General features: G+C 50.6%; 1 protein-coding gene across 12 annotated transcripts in view; it reads right to left on the bottom strand.

Moving 5' to 3' along the window:
- Positions 1 to 677: 677 nt before the first annotated feature.
- The window catches only part of KANK1 (KN motif and ankyrin repeat domains 1), a 203184-nt gene continuing 182971 nt past the window's right edge, over positions 678 to 20890 (bottom strand). For 9 of the 12 annotated variants that reach the window (XM_035029108.1, XM_035029109.1, XM_035029111.1 and 6 more), the window contains 9 exons: positions 15837 to 16034; positions 15081 to 15189; positions 13664 to 13906; positions 12193 to 12280; positions 8600 to 8819; positions 5289 to 5431; positions 4493 to 4693; positions 2360 to 2458; positions 855 to 1832 (listed from right to left, as the gene is read on the bottom strand). In XM_035029108.1, the coding sequence (XP_034884999.1) occupies positions 1770 to 1832; positions 2360 to 2458; positions 4493 to 4693; positions 5289 to 5431; positions 8600 to 8819; positions 12193 to 12280; positions 13664 to 13906; positions 15081 to 15189; positions 15837 to 16034 (1364 nt within the window). In that variant the 3' untranslated portion in view covers positions 855 to 1769. Of the gene's footprint in view, positions 826 to 854; positions 1833 to 2359; positions 2459 to 4492; positions 4694 to 5288; positions 5432 to 8599; positions 8820 to 12192; positions 12281 to 13663; positions 13907 to 15080; positions 15190 to 15836; positions 16035 to 20890 lie in introns of those variants that run through there. The other 3 variants (XM_035029115.1, XM_035029114.1, XM_035029116.1) reach the window with 3 other exon arrangements.

Below are 20890 nucleotides of genomic sequence, written 5' to 3'. Positions count from 1 at the left end.
GACAGGCAAAGGTGCTCATGCCCCCAGGTGGCTGTGACCTCGCTTTCATGGTTCAAGGAAGAGGACAGCCCTTCTGCCCCAGATGTCCCGCCATGGGCCTGGGCCTGGGACTGGGTGGGTGGGTGGGTGGGGGAGACAGTTCTTACCACCCCAAGTTGGCCTCAATTTCGAGCACCGCTTTTTACAGCTCCTCTGAGTTCTTCTCTAAATGACACATTCCTCCCAGCCCGTGAAACAAGCCTTCTAGGAAAGGGTGATACACACCTGCTGGAAAAAAATCTATCCTCTGGTCTCTTTTTTGAGCTCAGCAGCGCATGAACAGACGACAGGAAGGAAAGAGGAACAGAGAAAGGTGTGAGAAAAGCCTCCGTGATATTTCTCCCATGCACCTGGCTCTCGCAAACAGCCCGGGTTAAAATTCACCACCAGTGACCGTGCGCAAACACCTCATTTGCATTTTGGCTGCCATGCTTCTTCATTTGAATGAGGTGGACTCAGTCCCCCTTACTTTGTAAAAGGGACCGCAAGGCAGGTGCTGTCACCCAGCAGGGGCACCCGAAACGAGGGCCAGAGGCCAGTGCCCTGCACCTGAGAAGAGCTCACTCGTTGCCTCCACTTGGAGATTACCTGTCTGATGAGCTGCTTGCCTAATAAGGTCTTAAATTTTCGATGCCTGACGGGCAACCTGAGTACCGAGCAGAGCTGTGCGAACAGAGTCGTGCTCTCCTCTCGGCCAAGTGCAAGACCAGCGGGCCGGCTCTCCCCGCCCGTGCAGTCCATCAGCCCAGCTTCCAGGGCCGTAAGTCAACAGGGCCGGGCAGACAGCTGTCGGAGACAGAGCGGGGACACGCACAAGAGCTTAATGAAATTTTATTTTGAAAATATGGCAAGAGTCTAAGGCACTTCAAACATTTAAATACATATAAGAGCAAAGTAAATGTGACACAGTAGAAAGGGATCCATAAATACGTGGAGAACTACACTGTGTTTCCCTAGAGGCAAATATATTGCCAACTCCTCTGACGAGATCCAACCTCTGCCATTGGATGCGGACTTGGGCAATGATTAATAAAAACATGGCAACGTTACACGTAGTTCCTCCTGTCTCAATGGAATATAAAAGTTGAAAATACTGTGTCCATTTTATATAGATACCTTTTATATAAAAAGTCATAATACATCCACCTAGATTAACCCAACTGAAAAGACTTCCTTTCGTAAGTTTTCTACTTTTTGAGAGTTCCGTTTTTGATTTTTAAACCAGAAACCTTCCAGGCCCAAGCCCAAGGTGCTGATGACCAGTCATCACCACTGCCTTACTTGAGAAGAGTAAACACACACACACACAAATCAACAAAACCGTCCTGGAATGGAATCGTCAGAGAGCTTTCCGATGGCTCCACATTAAGTCAATATAAATACTTGTGGAACATTTTAAAAATGTCAAGCCAGTGAGAAGCTGATGCTTCCCGGCAGTGGCAAGGTGGGGAGAGACTAGGACTGTACATAACGGAGCAGAGACTCGACAGCCACAGAGCCGGGGGTAAGCACGCCCAGCGCAGAGGGAAGACAGCCAGGAGGGAGGCGGCGTGTGCCCGGCGGCCAGCTCCCGCTGGCTCGGCTTCCGCCACGCAGCTCCAGGCGCCAGGCCTCCCGTTCTGCGTGCTGGTGAGCTCAGGCACAATACGAATACATTCAGTGTCTGTCACCCCAACAGGAACAAGCAGCAGCTTAATGGTGGCATGTAAATGGACGGCTATTTGCATCTATCAATCAAATGAACTTCGGTGGGTGGGACCAGGAGAGGTCTTCCTTCCAAGCCTAGGGGTGCCCTAGAGACCGGGAGAGGAGAAAAAAATGGGGGGTTAACAAGTGACCTCAGGCAGATGCATCCTCTGTGACTGAGGAACTCCGTCCAGCACAGCCGACAACCACCTGTCCGCGGAGCACGGACCCCTGGGACACGGGATACAGACCCAGTCTGCTGCGCCGTCCTGGGAAGTCAGCGTCCTGCTAAGGGCAGACTCGTGGACCACAGGTTGCTGCTCACTGTGTGCCTTAGGAAAAACGCCAGGGACGTAGCAGTATGTATGCATGGGCGCCCCAGGTGCCATTTGGGTAATCCTGCCCAGAACTAAACCCTTCATGTATGTGAGCGTCTGTCTCCTGAGGACGAGCAGGGGTCAGCTCTCCCGGCCGCCTGCGGGGGCAAAAGTCACGATTCCTAAAGCTGCAGACTAACACTCCCCATTTCAGAAGCCTCAGAAAACCTGCGTCTCCTGTCAACTCCCTGAAGAAGGGGGCCCACCGGTCTGGTGGGCTTGAGCCTGTTCATAAACGCCAAATGCACAACACTGACCGGAGACTGGGCCTTGGCGAAGTTGACGTGGGCGTACAGAAGAACCGCGATGTCCTTGTGTCCCGCCTCCAGGGCTATCGAGAGCGCGGTGCTGCCGTCCTAAAGAGAACATGGAAAAGAACAAGCCAGGGTGGGTTTCTCAAACTTCCAGACAGCCGAAAGGGAGCAAAACAAATACTCTCCAAGAACTGTTACGGTTCCCCAAATCGGTTCAGGCCTTCGGGAGACTTTTCTGGACCTCTGAGGGCGAAGCCCTGAGGCTACCATGAGGCGCCGCGCCCACCGGAGTGGAGTCCCGGCCGGAGGACAGTCACCTCATCCCCACTGTGCCTCCCAGTGGTTAGTGTGGAGGTGCAGGCCCCGTGCACCCTCAACAAAGCTGCCCGCCACGGACTCACCCCACTACTCTTTGCACCAGCTGTGGGCCGTAGAGGAAGATGGGGTAGAAACCTAAGCGTCTGTGTTTCTTATCTTTACGGTGAGCAAGCAGTACCACAGGGTGTTTGGATACCCTGCCACCTGCCAACGATCTTTTAACGTTGCTCTTGGGGAGGGAGCCGATCCTCCGGCCCTAAGCGCCCCTATCGCCCGCTACGAACACCATCCATGCACAGTCACCGAATCCTGCTGCCTTGCACAAACACATAGTGTGAAAATCCGAGGGGAAATACTAAATACGGGGAAGTCAAAGTTTCCAGGTACGTGTTTGGCTTCCATGAACTTGCAGGGCTTCGGATGCATGTCAAGGAGGGAGAAGGCCAAACCCAGCACCATTTACTTTTTGTCTGGTCTTGGAATAGGATGCCCTTCTGGTCACTGGCAGCAGGAAACAATTCTCTTGTGGTCGGCGTCTTAGGGTCCTTCCCTCCCACTCGGAATTCTCGGAGGGACTTGCCCTCCCTCTCCCCTCCTCCTTCCTTCCTCCCACCTTCCTGAGGTGACCAGCATTTCTGGAAGCTGCTTGTGGCTCTGGGGCCTCTTATGACTACATCTACGGGCTATTCTTGGCTAAGAGAGAGAAGTAAAAGCAAACAAACAAAAATCAAGACACAGGCCACACACACTGCTCTTGAGGAAGGGTAAGTTGGAAGCACTCCTTCTGCTCCTGCCGAAGTTAGAGGCATGGTGGAGAGGTGGAGATTCTTCACCGCCGGAGAGGCGTCTGCCACGTGGAAGCCCACCATCGACCCCCTGGTCCTGAGCACGAGTAAACGCCTGCACTGGTTTGCTCTTCCTGCTGGCCTGGGCCCACCGGGATCTGACGCTTAGTGCCCAAAAAGTACATTTTCCTTCTAACTTTTTAGTGTTTTGAACTGAAGGAAGCTCTGGGCCAAACCCGTGCTCTGCGGAGATAAACTTTCCAAAGCAGAACCAACCCAACCTGTCCTCTGTGACCTTTGCACTTTAAACCACAGCGCCAACCAAATTAGTTCCTGTGCCTTCACCTACTGGCATTCCTCCCCTCTGGCCTGGAGACATGCAGAGGCAGCTGCTTCCCTTACAATGTTTCCCAGGCGAGGGGTTATCTGCAACAGGGACAGCTTGGGAAGGGGGAGAGCAGATCGGGGTTACGATGATGGAATAGCCAAGGCAGGAGCAGGGAGATGTGCTTGAAGGTGTCGGATGGCCTGGAGGGCCGGGCTGATGAGATACACGAGTGATTCCCTCTAAGGGGCCCCAGTGAGGGCCCACTTGCCCTCATTTCGGGGGTGGGGACAGCTGGCTCTAGTCATCTAGTAGTTCAGGCCCAGAACAGCTAGCAACCCAGCTTCCCCAACACTCCGGGGGAAGTGGACCTCTTCTTCGTGGACCTGCAAGATGCCTGCGCTCAGTCTGCTGTGGGCGTCAGTCTGTGCTTTCCACGGCCGCGCTGGCTCTACAACGAGCTCATCGCCCTCCTCCTGCAATGAGCGTGGGCGCTGAGGCCTCATCGGCCTGCCTTTGGCTCTAGTTCCTGGGAGCGTGAGCTTGCACATAGGCAACGCTGCCATGCTGGGCCGGGAAGGGCGGCGGCCCGGACCACAGCACGAGGTCCCCAGCGAGCAGCGCGGAGAACGTGCCCTTTCCCCTCTGCCAAGGGGCCCGGCAGACCCCCGGCGGGCAGGCCCCGCGGAGGCTGCGTCGCTCACTTACGTTGTCCTCCAGGTGGCCGTTGCAGCCCGGCTGGGCCAGCAGCAGCTTGACGATCTCTGCGTGCCCGTGCTCGCTGGCACACATGAGCGCCGTGGAGCCCTCGTCGTCTTGGATGTTGACGTCAGCCCCACAGGCCAGCAGGCCCTTCACCATGTCGATCCGCCCGTGGCTGACGGCCAGCATGAGGGCCGTCTGACCCGCCTGTGGGGAGGAGTGGCAGGGCCCGTCAGCGGCACAGCACAGACCAGCCAGGGGCGGCCTGCCCGGGGCGGGGGTGCGAGGTGGGGGGACGGCGGGATGACAGAGGGGACAAAGCAGACGTGGACAAGTCTGGGGCTGGGTGGTGGCCGGCACGGAGAAACAGTTTCTTGTTCTGAGCGCCGCCGAGCTAAGTAAGATCATCAAGTAATGCGTCAGTGTTCCCCTGGCGCTGGGAGGACCTGTCCCCTTAAAGCGAGGAGCCGGGAAGGTCAAAGGTGCTTAGAAGTCCAACCAGCCCGGGGCCGCTGTGTGGCCGGCATGACGACACTACACTGCGGAGACAAGAACGAGCCACCGCCGGGCAGACGGCGGGCACTCCCGGGCCCTCCAAGGCGGGCTACCTACAGGGCAGGCGCACCCCGCTCTGGACAGAGGCAGTGCGCGAGGCCAAGGAGGGGGACGCCCGCCAGGTGACTGTGAAGCTGCTACTTCACCAGCAGGCCTGGTCAGCCAGGGCGGCCGGGCAGCCATGGGGACGCGGGGCACATGCTCAGGGTGCAGGCCGGGCGCGGACCCGGGCGGCAAGTGCGCTTACCTGGCTGGCTTTGGCGTTCACATCCCCGCTGCCGAAGAGTTCTTCCACGACGCGCATGTCCTTCTCGGCTTCCACGGCGGCCAGGGCTGCCAGCATGATGGGGGTGTAGCCCGCCTTGTTCTGGTGATCCACGTTGCACACGTCTGCGGAGACATGAGTCTCGTCAGGGAGCAGCCTTCCTACAGCGACCCTTCTCGCGTGGACCAAAGGAACAGGGCTGGGAGGAAGCCTGTGAAACGGCCCCCGGGGCTCCACGTCCCAGAGTGACTCGCAAGGAACTGCCAGAGACGTTTTCATACTCAATGAAAGGATAAAAGGTTTTGTGTCGTGTGAGGCCAGGAGCAGCAGAAGCGAGAGTGAGCCTTCACGGCACCTCCTATTCGCAACTGGTGGCTCGACTGCAACAGCCTGGAGCGCTTCAGAGAGTCCACATAATGTGGGATGTGGACACTCGTCTGTGTTTGGGGGATCATGATTATGGAACGAAGGAGGCAGGGAGAGCTACGAATATGACGGATCTGTAAAGGCTTGTGGAGAGAACACGATGGCATCACCCACTCAGAGATCACGACTCATCTGGAGACCCTAAGTTTGCTCCTCTGACTTGCTTGGGGCCTTGGAAGCCCAATTCCAATCCCATGACACCTAGCTGAGCTGTTCTCGGAACTGTGGTCTGAGAGCAAATGCAGTGAGAAACTGCCAAGGACTAACAGACACAACAGGCCAGACGTTTTCTATTCCTGTAATTCTTAAGGAGGCACTGGGGGCTCAGCGATCCTTTTTAAATTCCTTTAGTACTTTCTAATAAAATGAAAGGAATGCACAGTGCAGGAAAGAAGCTTTCATGTGTGACCATATATAGTTAAAACGTTCAGGATGTTTCTACCGTAAGGAGTGAGAAGATACAGTGCAAACTTGCCTGACGCTCAAAAATAACTGCACAGTAGGGACATGATGGCATTTACACAAAGGGCACGTTTTTTAACATAGAAAAGGAGAAAGAAAAAGCTGTGTGATGGAGAAGCATGTGAACCAACGAGCTCTCTGAGGCTCCTCATCATCTGTGATGTTCAGTCGTTCACAGAGGCTGCAGTCACTACGTTCACCCACACGCTGGACGGAGCCCCAGCGTCAGCCTATAACGGTGGGCAGTAGAGGGTCAGGTATATCCAGTAGGGTGATTAACCAAAACCCTTTAATTTACCAAAACCATTTAATTTACCAAAATATCTTGTCCACACAAATTTTCCAGAAGTAGATTAAATCGTTACTTTCAAGAGTAATCGGAAATCTTGTTTTTGGCTCTTCTGGATATTATCCACTTCTCTGTTTAAACAACAATGTGGGGGCGCATCTGGGTGGCTGAGTCAGTTAAGTGTCTGCCTTCAGCTCAGGTCATGATCTCAGGGTCCTGGGATCGAGTCCCACATCGGGCTCCCTGCTCCACGGGAAGCCTGCTTCTCCCTCTCCCTGAAGCTTGTGCGCGCTCTCTCTCTCTCTCAAATAAATAAAAATCTTTTTAAAAAAAAAATAAACCACAACGTGGGCTGACAGTATCACCAGCTCTGTTTCCAGTCTGGAAAGTCTAAAGGGAAGGAGGCTTGGAATTCCTTCCTCTAAGATGGAAGCAGTTTTAGCCTAACATAGTCCCGTGTGCCGGGAATAAGCCAACTTAGAAAAGGGGGTAAATCTTGCTCGGTTACTGCTCTGCATTAATCTAACTTCCCCAAAACGGAGTAGAAGAAATTAGTGAGCTGCACCAAGAAGCAGTATGGGGAAACCTGACAATTTTACTGCATATGCTAAACCAAAGGTTCACATTGTGTGCTCGCTAATTTAAGACCGAGGTACTATAAATTCTGTTATCGGTCACATACTAGAAGTAAAAATATGTCTTTCAAAAATAAATCAGAGTGGGCGCCTGGGTGGCTCAGTCGGTTGGGCGACTGCCTTCAGCTCAGGTCATGATCCTGGAGTCCTGGGATCGAGTCCCGCATCGGGCTCCCTGCTCGGCGGGGAGTCTGCTTCTCCCTCTGACCCTCCCCCCTCTCAAGCTCTCTCTCTCTCTCATTCTCTCAAATAAATAAATAAAATCTTTAGGGCACCTGGGTGGCTCAGTCGGTTGGGCGACTGCCTTCGGCTCAGGTCATGATCCTGGAGTCCCGGGATCGAGTCCCGCTTCGGGCTCCCTGCTCGGCGGGGGGTCTGCTTCTCCCTCTGACCCTCCCCTCCCTCATGTGCTCTCTCTCTCAAATAAATAAATAAAATCTTAAAAAAAAGGGGTGCCTGGGTGGCTCAGTTGGTTGAGCAACTGCCTTCGGCTCAGGTCATGATCCTGGAGTCCCGGGATCGAGTCCCGCATCGGGCTCCCTGCTCGGCGGGGGGTCTGCTTCTCCCTCTGACCCTCCCCCCCTCATGCTCTCTCTCTCTCAAATAAATAAATAAAATCTTAAAAAAAAAAGGGGCGCCTGGGTGGCTCAGTTGGTTGAGCGACTGCCTTCGGCTCAGGTCATGATCCTGGAGTCCCGGGATCGAGTCCCGCATCGGGCTCCCTGCTCGGCGGGGGGTCTGCTTCTCCCTCTGACCCTCCCCCCCTCATGCTCTCTCTGTCTCATTCTGTCTCAAATAAATAAATAAAATCTTTAAAAATCAATCAATCAATCAATCGGAGCGACTCGGGGACTGTCTGTACCACTGGGCTACTGTATTTGAACAAAAAGCGGGCAGTTCGCCATGTCCCACGGGGGCCCTTCCCTGTCGCACACCCTCGCTTCGTGTACCGGACCCGCAGTGGCTAGATTCGGGGACGGGATGTCCCAGTTGCGGACAAGCGTTTTCCCTGTTCTCGCTACTGCGGCTCGGACACGGGAACGACACTTCCGTCTCTCCACGCGCAGCCCCCGGCCACAGGGGCTCCTTCGGTGGGAACCGTTACGGTTCTACTACGAGTCGTCGCAGCGGCAGCCTGCGGCCGGCGAAGCGGACGCGGGTCCCGGCAGCAGCACCCGGTCCGGCCCGCCAGCGTGACGCAGCTCGGGCGGGACCGCGCGCGCGCTCCTCACCGGGGAGACACGGCGCCCGAGCGCAGGCGCGCCGCAGCGAGCGCAGCCGCGCCGCCTCCTTCCGGACGGACCTGGCGGCGTCCGGGCCAGGCGTCCCCCCGGGGCTCAAGACGGGCACGGCGGCCAGGGCGCGTGGAAGAGCAGGGGCGGAGGCCCGGGGCGGTGCCCGCACAGGGGAGCGCGGCGGCCGGCCTCTCCGAGCGGGGGCGCCGCCCGAGCGCGGTCAGGGCAGGGGCCGGGCGCACGTACCCGCGTCCAGGAGCAGCTGCACGATCTCGAAGTTGGAGTGGGACACGCTGTAGTGGAGGGCCGTGTTGCCGTTGCCGTCCGCCATGTTGATGACGTGGCGGAGGACCTCCGGGGAGACGGCCTCGAACGCCGCCAGGTAGTCGCCCACCGCGGCCGCGCTGGCTGACTTCTGACTGGACACGCGGAACCACTCGTGCTGCAGGGTGTTCAGGCAGAACCGCTGCCAAGACAGCGGCAAGTGGCCGTTAGTTCTGCTACGTATGGCCCAGCTGAAAGCCCGAGAAACGAGGCCTCTTATAGGCGGCGTACGCAGCGAGAAGGGGCTCTCAGAGAACGAGGCATGAGACCCGGAGCCCTAAGAGGAGCCTCAGACTCCTCCGGACTTTGAACCACGGACGTTTCTAACTTCCGTAAGAGAGTCCGCGCAGCGCTGTTCAGGGGCTCTACTGCAAGGATCCAATCCTGGCTCCGCTACTTGTGAGCTGTGCTCTCCTGGGGAAGAGACTTACTCCGGGCCTCGGTTTGCTCATCTGCAAAATGGGGGTAATAAAAATACCTTTTCCCCACAGTGCTTGTGATGAGGACAAAGGAGGCAATACACATAAAAACACGTAGGCCTGGGGCGCCTGGGTGGCTCAGTTGGTTAAGCGACTGCCTTCGGCTCGGGTCATGATGCCGGGGTCCTGGGATCGAGTCCCGCATCGGGCTCCCGGCTCAGCGGGGAGCCTGCTTCTCCCTCTGACCCTATCCCCTCTCATGCTGTTTCTAAAAAAAAAACAACAAAAAACACATAGGCCTGGCTTCACTGATTCTTGAACTATTAACATTAAGTAATTATGCTGGCCCTGCATGTGATTTTCAGAGTACTCAGGACAGAAGAAATTACTTCACCCACACTGAATTTATGCTGCTTTCTTCCTATCCAGACCACCCTTAACTCCTTCAACATCCCCACCGCACTGGGCTGAAAGGCCATGAGGGTGTAGCCAGCCCCATTCCCACTCCAATCCCAAAGACAAACATTCAACCATGGAAAGGGATTAAAAAGCAGGTTCGAAACAAACTACATTTCTCATTTAGGATCATCTGCATCTGACCAGGAGCCCCGTGCATGCCTTCCCTCAGGCTGTGGGCACAGGAACATGGGCCTTATTTCAGGAGCTACCAAGTCAAACCCGGACCATGAGAAGTTCAAGGCAGACTGCCCATGACCACCACTGGTGACGGGAGGAACTAGAATGCTTCTTCCGTGAGCCCTTTTTACACGAGTTTACCGTTCATCTGTGCTTTGCTTACTCCTGAAAAGTTTAGAAAGAGACCAAAGAAAGACGGAAAGCCTACGTCAACAGCACCAGAACCCAAGAGGTCCCCTTTCTACAGAGAAGTGGGAGCTGGAATTGTACTGGCTTCTGCATCTTTATCGTCCAGCTACTGATGATTTGGTTTTAGCCCATTCAATCACATTCTGCGGCACTTGATGAAAAGGGTCCTGGGGTGGGAAAAAAATTCATCTAATGCTTTCTTCTGCTCATTCTTCTACATATTCAGGTTTCTATCTCTCTGGAGCCCATCCTCACATGGAGAGAGGGGAATCTGTGTCGTTTGGGTGTTGAACTCTGTTACTGCCGTGTATGTGGCGTCCGGTTATGGTTACCGGCCCTGGCACTGTGATTGTTCGTGTGTGTCTACCACTTTTCACGGCGCAATTCCTTCAACGCATTTTCGTCAAGTGAGTTCAGTTTAACCAAAAAGGAACTGACCACGGAGTGTGTGCGTGACAATATAGCTTGGCAATCTGGGGCCAGAGAAATGGATGGTCCTCCCTGAAGACCACATGACCAGGTATTTTGAGAATGGTCAAAGTATATTCTAGCTCTAAGATCTAGGGTCCAGAAGCACCAGTTTTAAGTTCAGGTTCAACCTCATGGGAGATATTAACACTGCAGTGACATTTCATGGTTTTGCTCTCTTGGGACTGAGGCGTAGACAGAAATTTAGTTTATACTGAAGGAGTTCTGGGTCCGCCCCCGCCCCAGGCCAGGGATTTTACTTGTATCTTCTTCTGTAAACATCACCGCCGTGTGCCTTCCTCAGCTCGCTAATTTAATGTCAAGACACAGCTGGCTCTGAGAAATTCAAGTTTCTATAGCGATGGAAACAAATATGAGGCACAACCGTAATTCTAAAAAAGGATGCCGTATGATAAGGTAATACGATTCAGGAAGGATAAATAAAACATGGACCAGTACTGGAGAGGTATCACCTAGTCCCAGTACTAACGAGAAGCTAGTTAACTAGCTCTGGACAAGACTCCTCATCTTCAGGGCCTCAGTTAAAACCGAAAAGACCAGGACACGGTGGCCTCACAGGTATGCACGCCCACGCGCCTCGCGCCTGTGACAACAGTCCCAGTTCTCCCTCAGATCGTGCGTGTCGTCCACGAGGAAAACGGTGCCTTTCCGGCATGAGGGGATCCCTCAAGTCCCCTCCAGTTCTAACATTTTGGTTTCATCACTCTACAATCCCGTGAGGCCTTCTCACTCGCTGCTGACTTGGGTTATGCGGCAGAAAACTCCACGTTGAGGAGGTGCCGAGATTCAAATGCCAACGCTGGCTGATGGGAGAACCTACGTCTTCTCAGCGCGCTGAAGACAACTGTCAGCCAGAGGGCGGGTCTGACCTGGGACAGAAGCCGCACCTCAAAACTCCACCAGCCCGGGCGCCTGGGTGGCTCAGTTGGTTAAGCAACTGCCTTCGGCTCAGGTCATGATCCTGGAGTCCCGGGATCGAGTCCCACGTCGGGCTCCCTGCTCGGCAGGGAGTCTGCCTCTCTCTCTGACCCTCCCCCCTCTCATGCTCTCTATCTCATTCTCTGTCTCTCAAATAAATAAAATCTTTAAAAAAAAAAAAAAAAACTCCACCAGCCCCATGGGGAAGAGCAACACACTTCGCCGTGGTGTCCGATTCACCGTCGCCCCAGAAATGCTCAGCTGCCCTGGGCCGTGTCCTTCCTGTCCCTGAAGCAACCACCAGCTTCACTGCTGTGAGCTTCCAAGTCTCTCAAACTGGGCACAGATGAAAAGCGCAGTGACTCCGAAGTTTAAAAATAGCGGCCGCTGGCATTCCACCCGGGAACATGACACGCACGTTCATAATTGAAAGGAATGCTGACCTCGGCCCAGAGAGGCTGCTTTTTAAAAACCCAGAGGCCAATTTTAAAAACAAAACACAAAGCACAACAACTCTGGTGGCTCTTCTCCCTGGATCACAAGGTTCTGGGAGCGGAAGCAGAATGTGTCGAAACCTGACGACTGACTGCAATTAGCCCTCCCTCCCGTGTGCAAGTATGCGTCTCACAGAGGCTTCACTGCCGAGAAAAGTAGAGGGTGGGGGTGTCCGCTGCGGGGCCTGAGGTTAACGGGCGGTGCGAACAGGGCAACGCGAGGCTCGCTCTGCTTACACGAGCTAGAGAGAGTTCGGGGGCACGGGGTGTGGGCAACAAGAGCTCGGGGGCCGGCTAGAGACACCTTGACTTTGGTGTCCGCTCGGGTAATCTGTACAGACAGAGGACGATGTCTGGAGGGCAGACTCACCATATCCTTGCTGGTCAAAGCTTTGGGGTCATTTATATTATTTTTCAGTAAGTTGCAGGCAGACAACATCTTTTCACTTAATTCATACCTACGACAAGATAAAAGAAAGAGAGCTCACGAGTGGCCACCAAAGGAAAGTCACTTTTATTGCAAACTCAATGGCCCTTTAAAAGACAAGAGGCCCCAAGTGGACCTCAGCAGGTTCGTGGTGGGGGAAGGTGCTTGCCTGGAGGTCGGAGTGGGCTCCCCTAGGCGTCCGAGGACGTACAGAACCAATGTCTCTACCCAGAGCTCAGGCCTTTCCGTATGGGCAGCTTTCAGCTTCACCTGTTTGGCCTTTATGACATTATGGAATAACCTGTGGAACTTTTTTATTCCTTTTATTCTAAGTTCCCAAAAATGTTTCTACTCTTAAGGGGCTGAAGAGGTCAGAATTACCACAGATCCATTATGCTGACCAGCAAACCACACATCTGCACTCAGAAAATGTTTAACCCCCATGAAAATCTAAACTGAAAAATCAGATGACATACGGTAAATAAATGATAGCTCAATAAAGCTGTTTTAAAAAAAAAACCTAGATGACAAGATCCTGAGCCATGTGAAAATACTTGGAAATATAAACTAGAAACACTTACCTTGTGTTAATGCAGTTAAACTTTCATTTGCAAAATTAAACAGAAGTTTTCTGAAATGTTCTATTTATACTCCACACAGTGAAAAACCATCTTGAATTTTCCATCTGTTCTATTCTCTGTTTCATAAGCATCGATTCCACATTTGCTAGCAGTCTTTAAAATTTGCTACATAGTTAGGTACGTGTTTCAGCCAACCAGAGTGTTTATTGGGTATTTCAGCTGCTGCTTAGGAGACTTCCAAACCCATTCTTGTGGTGTTCCCTATCACTCAGTGAGCAACAAAATGCAGACATGTGACTGATTATATCATCTTTGAAGTGAATGTGATCTTCAGCTGGGGCTAAAAGACCGCTCCTTTCACACACAGCGATCCTATTAGAACAGTACTGACCTATATCAAGATGAATGGCTAATGATAAAATCTGAAATCTTAAAAGACATGTGCTGGCCACACAAAATTCTAACATTGCCTTCAAATATAAGGTGGGTTGTCGGAACGCTGAAAACTTTAACGGCACGTAATAGTTCTGTGGATGGTGGCTCCACACATAAAATTAGCTAGCAGATACATTTAAAGGAAACAAGGTGGCAGCCTGATCAGGCCCTTCTCTTTGCTACTCTGAGAGATCTAGGAGTTCTCTCCCTCCGCACCTGTATTTATTAGCATCACGACATGACGGTCGTACCTCTGAGGATGAAGTTTAGCTCTCCTTTGGGGATCGGAAAGACCCAACCAATAGTTACAATGGTGAAATCTCCTAATCGGCCAGTTCTCTTGCCAAAGGCACAAGGAACGTGGGAAGGGTTAGGGAGGGGAGGGGAGTGTACCACACCTCTCTCTGATTTCCACCTTCTCAGGTTCACATTCTGGAACCTGCATCTCATCTTCCACCCTGGCAGACTTGAAACCTTCAATATTAACGGCATGGTGCCCTTCCGCCATTCCCCGAGTGTCTTCATCCTCCTCTTCCTCCTCCTCTTCCTCGGGAGGGTACTCAATGACATCACACTCGTCATCTGACTCGGAGGAAGAGCTTTCATCTGAGCTGGAATCATCACTTGAAGTTGTTTCATACCTAGGTGGCAATTGGGAGTTCAGGAGATGCAAGGTGTGCCCAGAAAGACCCCGTGACCGAAACTCTTATGCAGGGAAAGCGGATGACTCCAGACATCTGACCTGTGGTTTGAGACCCTGCATTTAGAAGTTCAAAGTAAGGTCTATTTAAAAATCTGGTGGTTTCGAATGGGTTCTGGCTTAGAAGGCATAACTTGAGTTGCCAATTGGTATCATTATACTACTTGTAGGAAAAAAAAAATATGTATATATAGCACCTCTGGCTTAGGATAAATCAAAGGAAATTTACTTTATGAAAGCCAGGTCCGCAGTGGTTCATTTCTTTCTGTTCCTTCTTTTTTCTTTTCCCTACATTCTTCCTATTTTGCTCCATTAATTGTTCCCATGTCATGGTGAACAGATTAGGTAAGTAATCGATAGTTCCTCTGGCACACACCCTCCAAAAACTCCTCGGCCGCACTACCCAACTAGACTTCAAAGATTCAGAAAATAGGCCCCATTAAGTTAAATCTTTATGTAATGCTTTGCCATAAATATTATCGAAACTAACCGCATTAGTGCTTTCTTGTTGAAGCCGAGGCCGTATATGGATTAATAGATTAGCTGTTCTGATTCAACTGTGGATGACAAACAGCCTTCACTATTTATCTGGCCCAGTAAGAAGGAATGAGGAGCTAACAGACATTCTATTTAGAAAGTAAAGAACTGAAGGCACAGCTGGATTACTGGTCAAGTGAAAGACCCTACAATTTTGTATGTAAGCATGGAGAGCTAGGCAAAATAACCCGTTGTGAAGGAGTGGATGACCATCACCAGCCGTGGAGCGATGCTCTCGCCTCTTTCTGTTTGTTCCTGAGTCTGGTACAGGTAAGAACAAGTTGTCCAACTCCGTGGGACACTTGTCGCCTGCTACTTTTGTTGAAGACTACTGTTTTCAGATCAGAGGTGGGAAGATGTAAACTGCTCAGCGTCATCAGGTGTCTTTTCAAGAGTAACACATCCTTAAAGATAGCAAGAAGAGGAGAGGAGCCCAAATGCACCTTTCTGAGGGGATCTTCCGTCACCAAGATGTGGCTGAAGCCCAGCCTGGGCACCTTGAAGTGGGACTTGAGGAGACAGGAGGTGAAGGAGACAGACAGACCAGGTACAGACTGACTGGTAGCATCTTTCCTTACCCTCCGTTAATGCCGACAAACTGAAGATTCTTCTTTGCTCCATTTGAATCTTTGTTGCCGTCTTTCTTCTTCATGATAGACTTCAGTGTGCTTTCATTGTTTGTACATACTGTGAAAAAGGGAATCAAGGTGAGCAAAATTAACACAACTCATACCCATGCAAGTTAAGGGACCAAGAAATCTTTCTTCATGTTCTTTTTTTTTTCTCATTCATGTAAATTTAGATCTTGGCACTTGCATATGAGAAGCTGGCACAAAATCCATTGGAAAGATGTATGCATGTAAAGAAAATAATTTGAAGTTCTTTAAATGGGGAAAAAAATCCACCATCAGCACTTCCAAACATAACAAAAGCCCTGACAACTAGCATTTGCATCAGGCTTCACTGTTTATAAAGTGAGGTCATAACTTATTCGGGCCTCAAGAACCACGTAGGCACTAAAATAGGGATTATTACTGTTCTTTTCTTTTAGCTGAGATAATCTGGGAAGAAGTTATGCCTGCCAGACTGCGAAGGAGTGAAATGCTATTCAAAATATTTCATAATTCACAAAATCAGATGAGTTTTCTTCAGGGGACGGCACACTCCTTTCTTCAGCAATCTTTTTAAAGATGTTCTAGGCCTACCTTCCTAACACTTCTTAGGTCAATGCTTCTTCCAGGTCAACCTATGAGACACTCTGACATTAGACTGGGGTACCAGCAGTGCTGGTCCTAGAATCCTGAGGCTGAGAAGGGCTGAGTGAGGAAGGTTACCATAGAGGCCGGCGGCTATCTGGTCGTCCGTCAGGTTCACGGGGGACAGCGTGCCTTCCTGAGAGGGGAAGGCGTCCTGGCCGCCGAGGGGTCTCCCTTCCACGGTCCCCGCTGCTTGCTCAGGCGGGGCGGTCTGGGTGTGGAACGGAGCTCCTGCCTGAAGGCCTCCACACTTACAGGTGTATTCCAAACCACTGCCTGTGAGGAAGGAGACGGGGGTAGAAGCATGTGATGTTAAGACCAAACAAAAGGGGGCGCCTGGGTGGCTCAGTTGGTTAAGCGACTGCCTTCGGCTCAGGTCATGATCCTGGAGTCCCAGGATCGAGTCCCACATCAGGCTCCCTGCTCGGCGGGGGGTCTGCTTCTCCCTCTGACCCTCTTCCCTCTCGTGCTCTCTGTCTCTCATTCTTTCTCAAATAAATAAATAAAATCTTTAAAAAAAAAAGACCAAACGAAAGGGGCTAAACTTGTTTTTTGTTTTAATTTTCCAACTCATCATTTTCTTAAGTGCTTTTCTCCCTGTGTTTTCCTTTTGCATATATGGCTAACTATGGAAGCCACCCAGACTCAAACCCCAAGGCCTTCTTGACCCTCCACCTTCCCTTTATCACCAAATCTGGGTCCGCCCAGACCTCTCCTTCCACCTCCTTCTCTTCCCTCTGCCCCGGCTGCTACCATCCGGGTCCGTTCGGGTCGGGCTGGCAGCATAGCATCCTGACCGTCCTCTTCCTTTACCACGGCCCCTCACACACGCAGTTGATGAGCAAAACTCCAGCCCCTCCAATCCCATCGGCACTCTGGCTACAACGAATCTGAGCAAAGCTAAAAAACACTCCCCTCTGCTCAGGAAACGCAGTCCACGATGCTTAGCCACATAGTCTAGACCACCCACAGCCTGACACATCTCATTACGTCTCCACCTTTATCTCCCACCACGTCTGGGGTCCCTTTTGAGGGGAGGACTGCCTCCCAGTCGCTGGGATGGTGAGAGTGGGCGTCTCTCATTTTCCGACAGTACGTCCTAGAGAACGCTCCTCTACCTGGAATGCTTCTTCCTCCCCACCTGCACAGGGTCAAGCCCTCGGTCACCCTCTTCTGAGCCTTCCCTGACCTAACTAAACATGACTTTTCTTTCCCTAACTCCCACAGTCCAGCTCTCAGACCCTCTTACAGGGACCTGGGACCGCCTAAGACTCCCTTCTAGTCTGTAAGACTCTTGAGGGCATCAAACCGTTCGAATCAACTCTCTCTCCTCACATCTACCAGATTGCTTTTGTGTCTTTCAGGTACTTAGTATCTGTTCACCGACTCAAGCAGAAGAATCCTATCAATTCATTGCATATAATTACTGTATCTAGGTGTATCACAGTATCTTGAACGTGGCTGACAAGGGAAGATGTTTACAACGTATGGTTAAACGAGAAAAGCAGGTAATAAGACTCTACGTATGTGATCCTATTAGAAAAATATATAAGAGTTATCTGGAAGCTACGGAGATTTTAACTTTTCTCTGTATTTGCCATTTTTTAGAGTGAGTATCAGAAAAATAAGAAAATTCTTTGACTAGCAATTTGTTTCTAGGAATTTTATCCAAAGGATGTACAAAAAGATACAGAAGGATGTTCACTGTTTCCATGAGTCAAACAGCGGGAAGAGGCAGACACCACAGTGCATCAATAAGAAACTAGTGAAATAAGCTCTGGTGCATTTATGCAAAGGAATCCTATGCAGCCATTAAAAATGCTGATGTCGGTAGACATTTTTAGCACGGAAAGATAAGCATAGTGTGTTCGTGAGTTTTAAAAATACATTATTAGGGGCGCCTGGGTGGCTCAGTCGTTAAACGTCTGCCTTCAGCTCAGGTCATGATCCCAGGGTCCTGGGATCGAGCCCGCGTCGGGCTCCCTGCTCTGCGGGGAACCTGCTTCTCCCTCTCCCCCTCCCCCTGCTTGTGTTCCCTCTCTCACTGTGTCTCTCTCTGTCAAATAAATAAAAATCTTAAATAAAAATAAAAATACATTATTAAATCATTTGGAGAAAATAAACCTATTTTGGCAAATAATTATATTTATATGTATACATATTAGAAAAAGTCTGGAAGGATACACAACAAACCTATTTAACACTGCTTTTCTAAGGCTAAAGAATTACAGGTTGCTATAATTTTTTTCTTCATTGTGTTGACTTCCTAAATTATGCACTATAAACATGAGTTACTAATCCAAATAAATTTAAATCTACGCACAGCAATGCCAGATGATAATGATTTGATCCCAACTTCTCTTTTTTTTTTTTTTAAAGATTTTATCTATTTATTTGAGAGAGAGGATGAGAGGAGAGAGAGAGCACATGAGAGGGGGGAGGGTCAGAGGGAGAAGCAGACTCCCTGCTGAGCAGGGAGCCCGATGCGGGACTCGATCCCGGGACTCCAGGATCATGACCTGAGCCGAAGGCAGTCGCTTAACCAACGGAGCCACCCAGGCACCCGACTTCTCTTTTTTTTAAAGCTCTGAAATTGCTTGGATCCTCAGAAGAAAAGAAATTTAAATACTGATTGTATTTTGAGGCAATTAGAAAAAAAAACCCCACCACCACCATGATAGATTCTGTAACTGTTCTCTTCAAACTCTGTTCATGTGAACCGTCTGGGGATATGTGCTAAAATGCAGATTCCCAAGCACCTGCTGTGGATCTGCAATGGGGCCCCAGTGGTGGGCGTCTCTGACATCCCCACTGACCCGTCCACAAGACACTCTGATGCATGTGGCCCACTTGGGAAAGTACTGGTGTCAAACAATGACCCTCTAATAAAAAAAGTGGAGGGAGGCAAAATGTTCACAGTGAGGCATTAGGGATCACCTAAATTTTAATTCTCATGTATCCAAGCTAAGAATTCTGAGCCAGGGAGGTTTGGTGACTTCATAGCTGGACCAGAACCCACATTTCCTAACCGTGTGAGCAGTACTCTGTCTGTGAACCAGCAGCACAAGTCCATCTTCTAGCTCTGCAGGCAAGGGGCCTCCCAGGTGACTCCACAAATCCACCTCCCTCCCCCAGCAAGCACACACAACACTGGGTGTGGCCCTCCAGATGATATGCAGTGCCCTTGTGACCAGATGTGCTTCCCCAACAGCAAAATCGAAGCCTCTGACTTACTGTAAGCAAAGTAAACAAAGCAGGGCATTGGCCTCCGTTCTTCCTTCTCCACCCCCCCCCAACAGCACGGCAGAGCTAGAGGGGTGACCTCCCCAAAGGCTCAGCCGCTCCGATCCCCAAGCGCCAGCACACTCTTCCTGGAGAAGCACTTTCACGAAGTATGCTCCTATTCAAGAACCAGTGAGGACTCACCAGTCAGAATGGCTAAAATTAACAAGTCAGGAAACAACAGATGTTGGCGGGGATGCGGAGAAAGGGGAACCCTCCTACACTGTTGGTGGGAATGCAAGCTGGTGCAGCCACTCTGGAAAACAGTATGGAGGTTAAATAAAATAGAGCTACCGTACGAACCGGTAATTGCACTACTGGGTATTTACCCCAAATATACAAATGTAGGGATCCGAAGGGGCACATGCACCCCGATGTTTACAGCAGCAATGTCCACAATAGCCAAACTGTGGAAAGAGCCAAGATGTCCATCGACGGATCAATGGATAAAGAAGAAGTGGTATATATATACAATGGAATATTATGCAGCCATCAAAAAGAATGAAATCTTGCCATTTGCAACGACGTGGATGGAACTGGAGGGTGTTATGCTGAGCGAAATAAGTCAATCAGGGAAAGACATGTATCATATGACCTCACTGATATGAGGAATTCTTTTTTTTTTTTAAAGATTTTTTTTTTTAAAGATTTTATTTATTCATTTGAGACAGAGAGAATGAGAGAGAGAGCACATGAGAGGGGGGAGGGTCAGAGGCAGAAGCAGGCTCCCCGCCGAGCAGGGAGCCCGATGCGGGACTCGATCCCGGGACTCCAGGATCATGACCTGAGCCGAAGGCAGTCGCTTAACCAACTGAGCCACCCAGGCGCCCGATATGAGGAATTCTTAATCTCAGGAAACAAACAGGGTTGCTGGAGTGGATGGGGGGTGGGAGGGATGGGGTGGCTGGGTCATAGACTTTGGGGAGGGGATGTGCTACGGTGAGCGCTGTGAATTGTGTAAGACTGATGAATCACAGACCTGTGCCTCTGAAACAAATAATACATTATATGTTAAAAAAAAAAAAAAAAGAAGATAGTAGAAAGAGAAAAATAAAAGGGGGGAAATCGGAGGGGGAGATGAACCATGAGAGACTATGGACTCTGAGAAACAAACTGAGGGTTTTAGAGGGGAGGGTGGTGGGAGGATGGGTTAGCCTGGTGGTGGGTATTAAGGAGGTCACGTGTGCTCGCTTCGGCAGCACATATACTAAAATTAAGGAGGGCACGTTCTGCAATGGAGCACTGGGTGTTATACGAAAACAATGAATCGTGGATCACTACATCAAAAACTAATGATGTAATGTATGGTGACTAACATAACATTAAAAAAAAAAAAGAACCAGCGAGGACTTTTAAAATGCAAATAACCCCCCTTTTTTTTTTATTATTTTTGCAACCAGAGACATACACAACAGCAGACACCAGCACAATGAATCCCTGCGTGCCCATCCTGGGCTCAAGAGCCATCAGAGCTTGGGCCCCAGCGAGACTCCTCCACCCACTCACATGGGGGTGTTTGGAAGCAAAACCTAGAGGGTCTATCACTTCCGTCCATAACGATTTTAGCATATATTCCTCAAAGAGCTCTTAAAAAATAATTATAGCGCTAAAAAAAACCTAAAAATTTTTTAAAAGATTAGTGTATATTTGGTCAGTATTCACATTTCTCCGATGTTCTCAGAAAAACTTCTGTAAGATATCTGAACAGGAATCTTTGTCACAGATTTCCACTGGTTGCTCTGGGTTTTAAGTCTTTGGATCCATAGATTTCTCTTTTTTTTCTTTTTTCTTTTAAAGATTTTATTTATTTGACAGAGAGACAGCAAGAGAGGGAACACAAGCAGAGGGAG

This window comes from Mirounga leonina, unplaced genomic scaffold (assembly GCF_011800145.1).
Source record: "Mirounga leonina isolate KUSES-001 unplaced genomic scaffold, KU_Mleo_1.0 Mir_224, whole genome shotgun sequence".
Lineage (NCBI taxonomy): Eukaryota > Metazoa > Chordata > Mammalia > Carnivora > Phocidae > Mirounga > Mirounga leonina.
The sequence above is the reverse complement of the archived record's forward strand: the minus strand, read 5'-3'. Positions and strand labels throughout refer to the sequence as shown.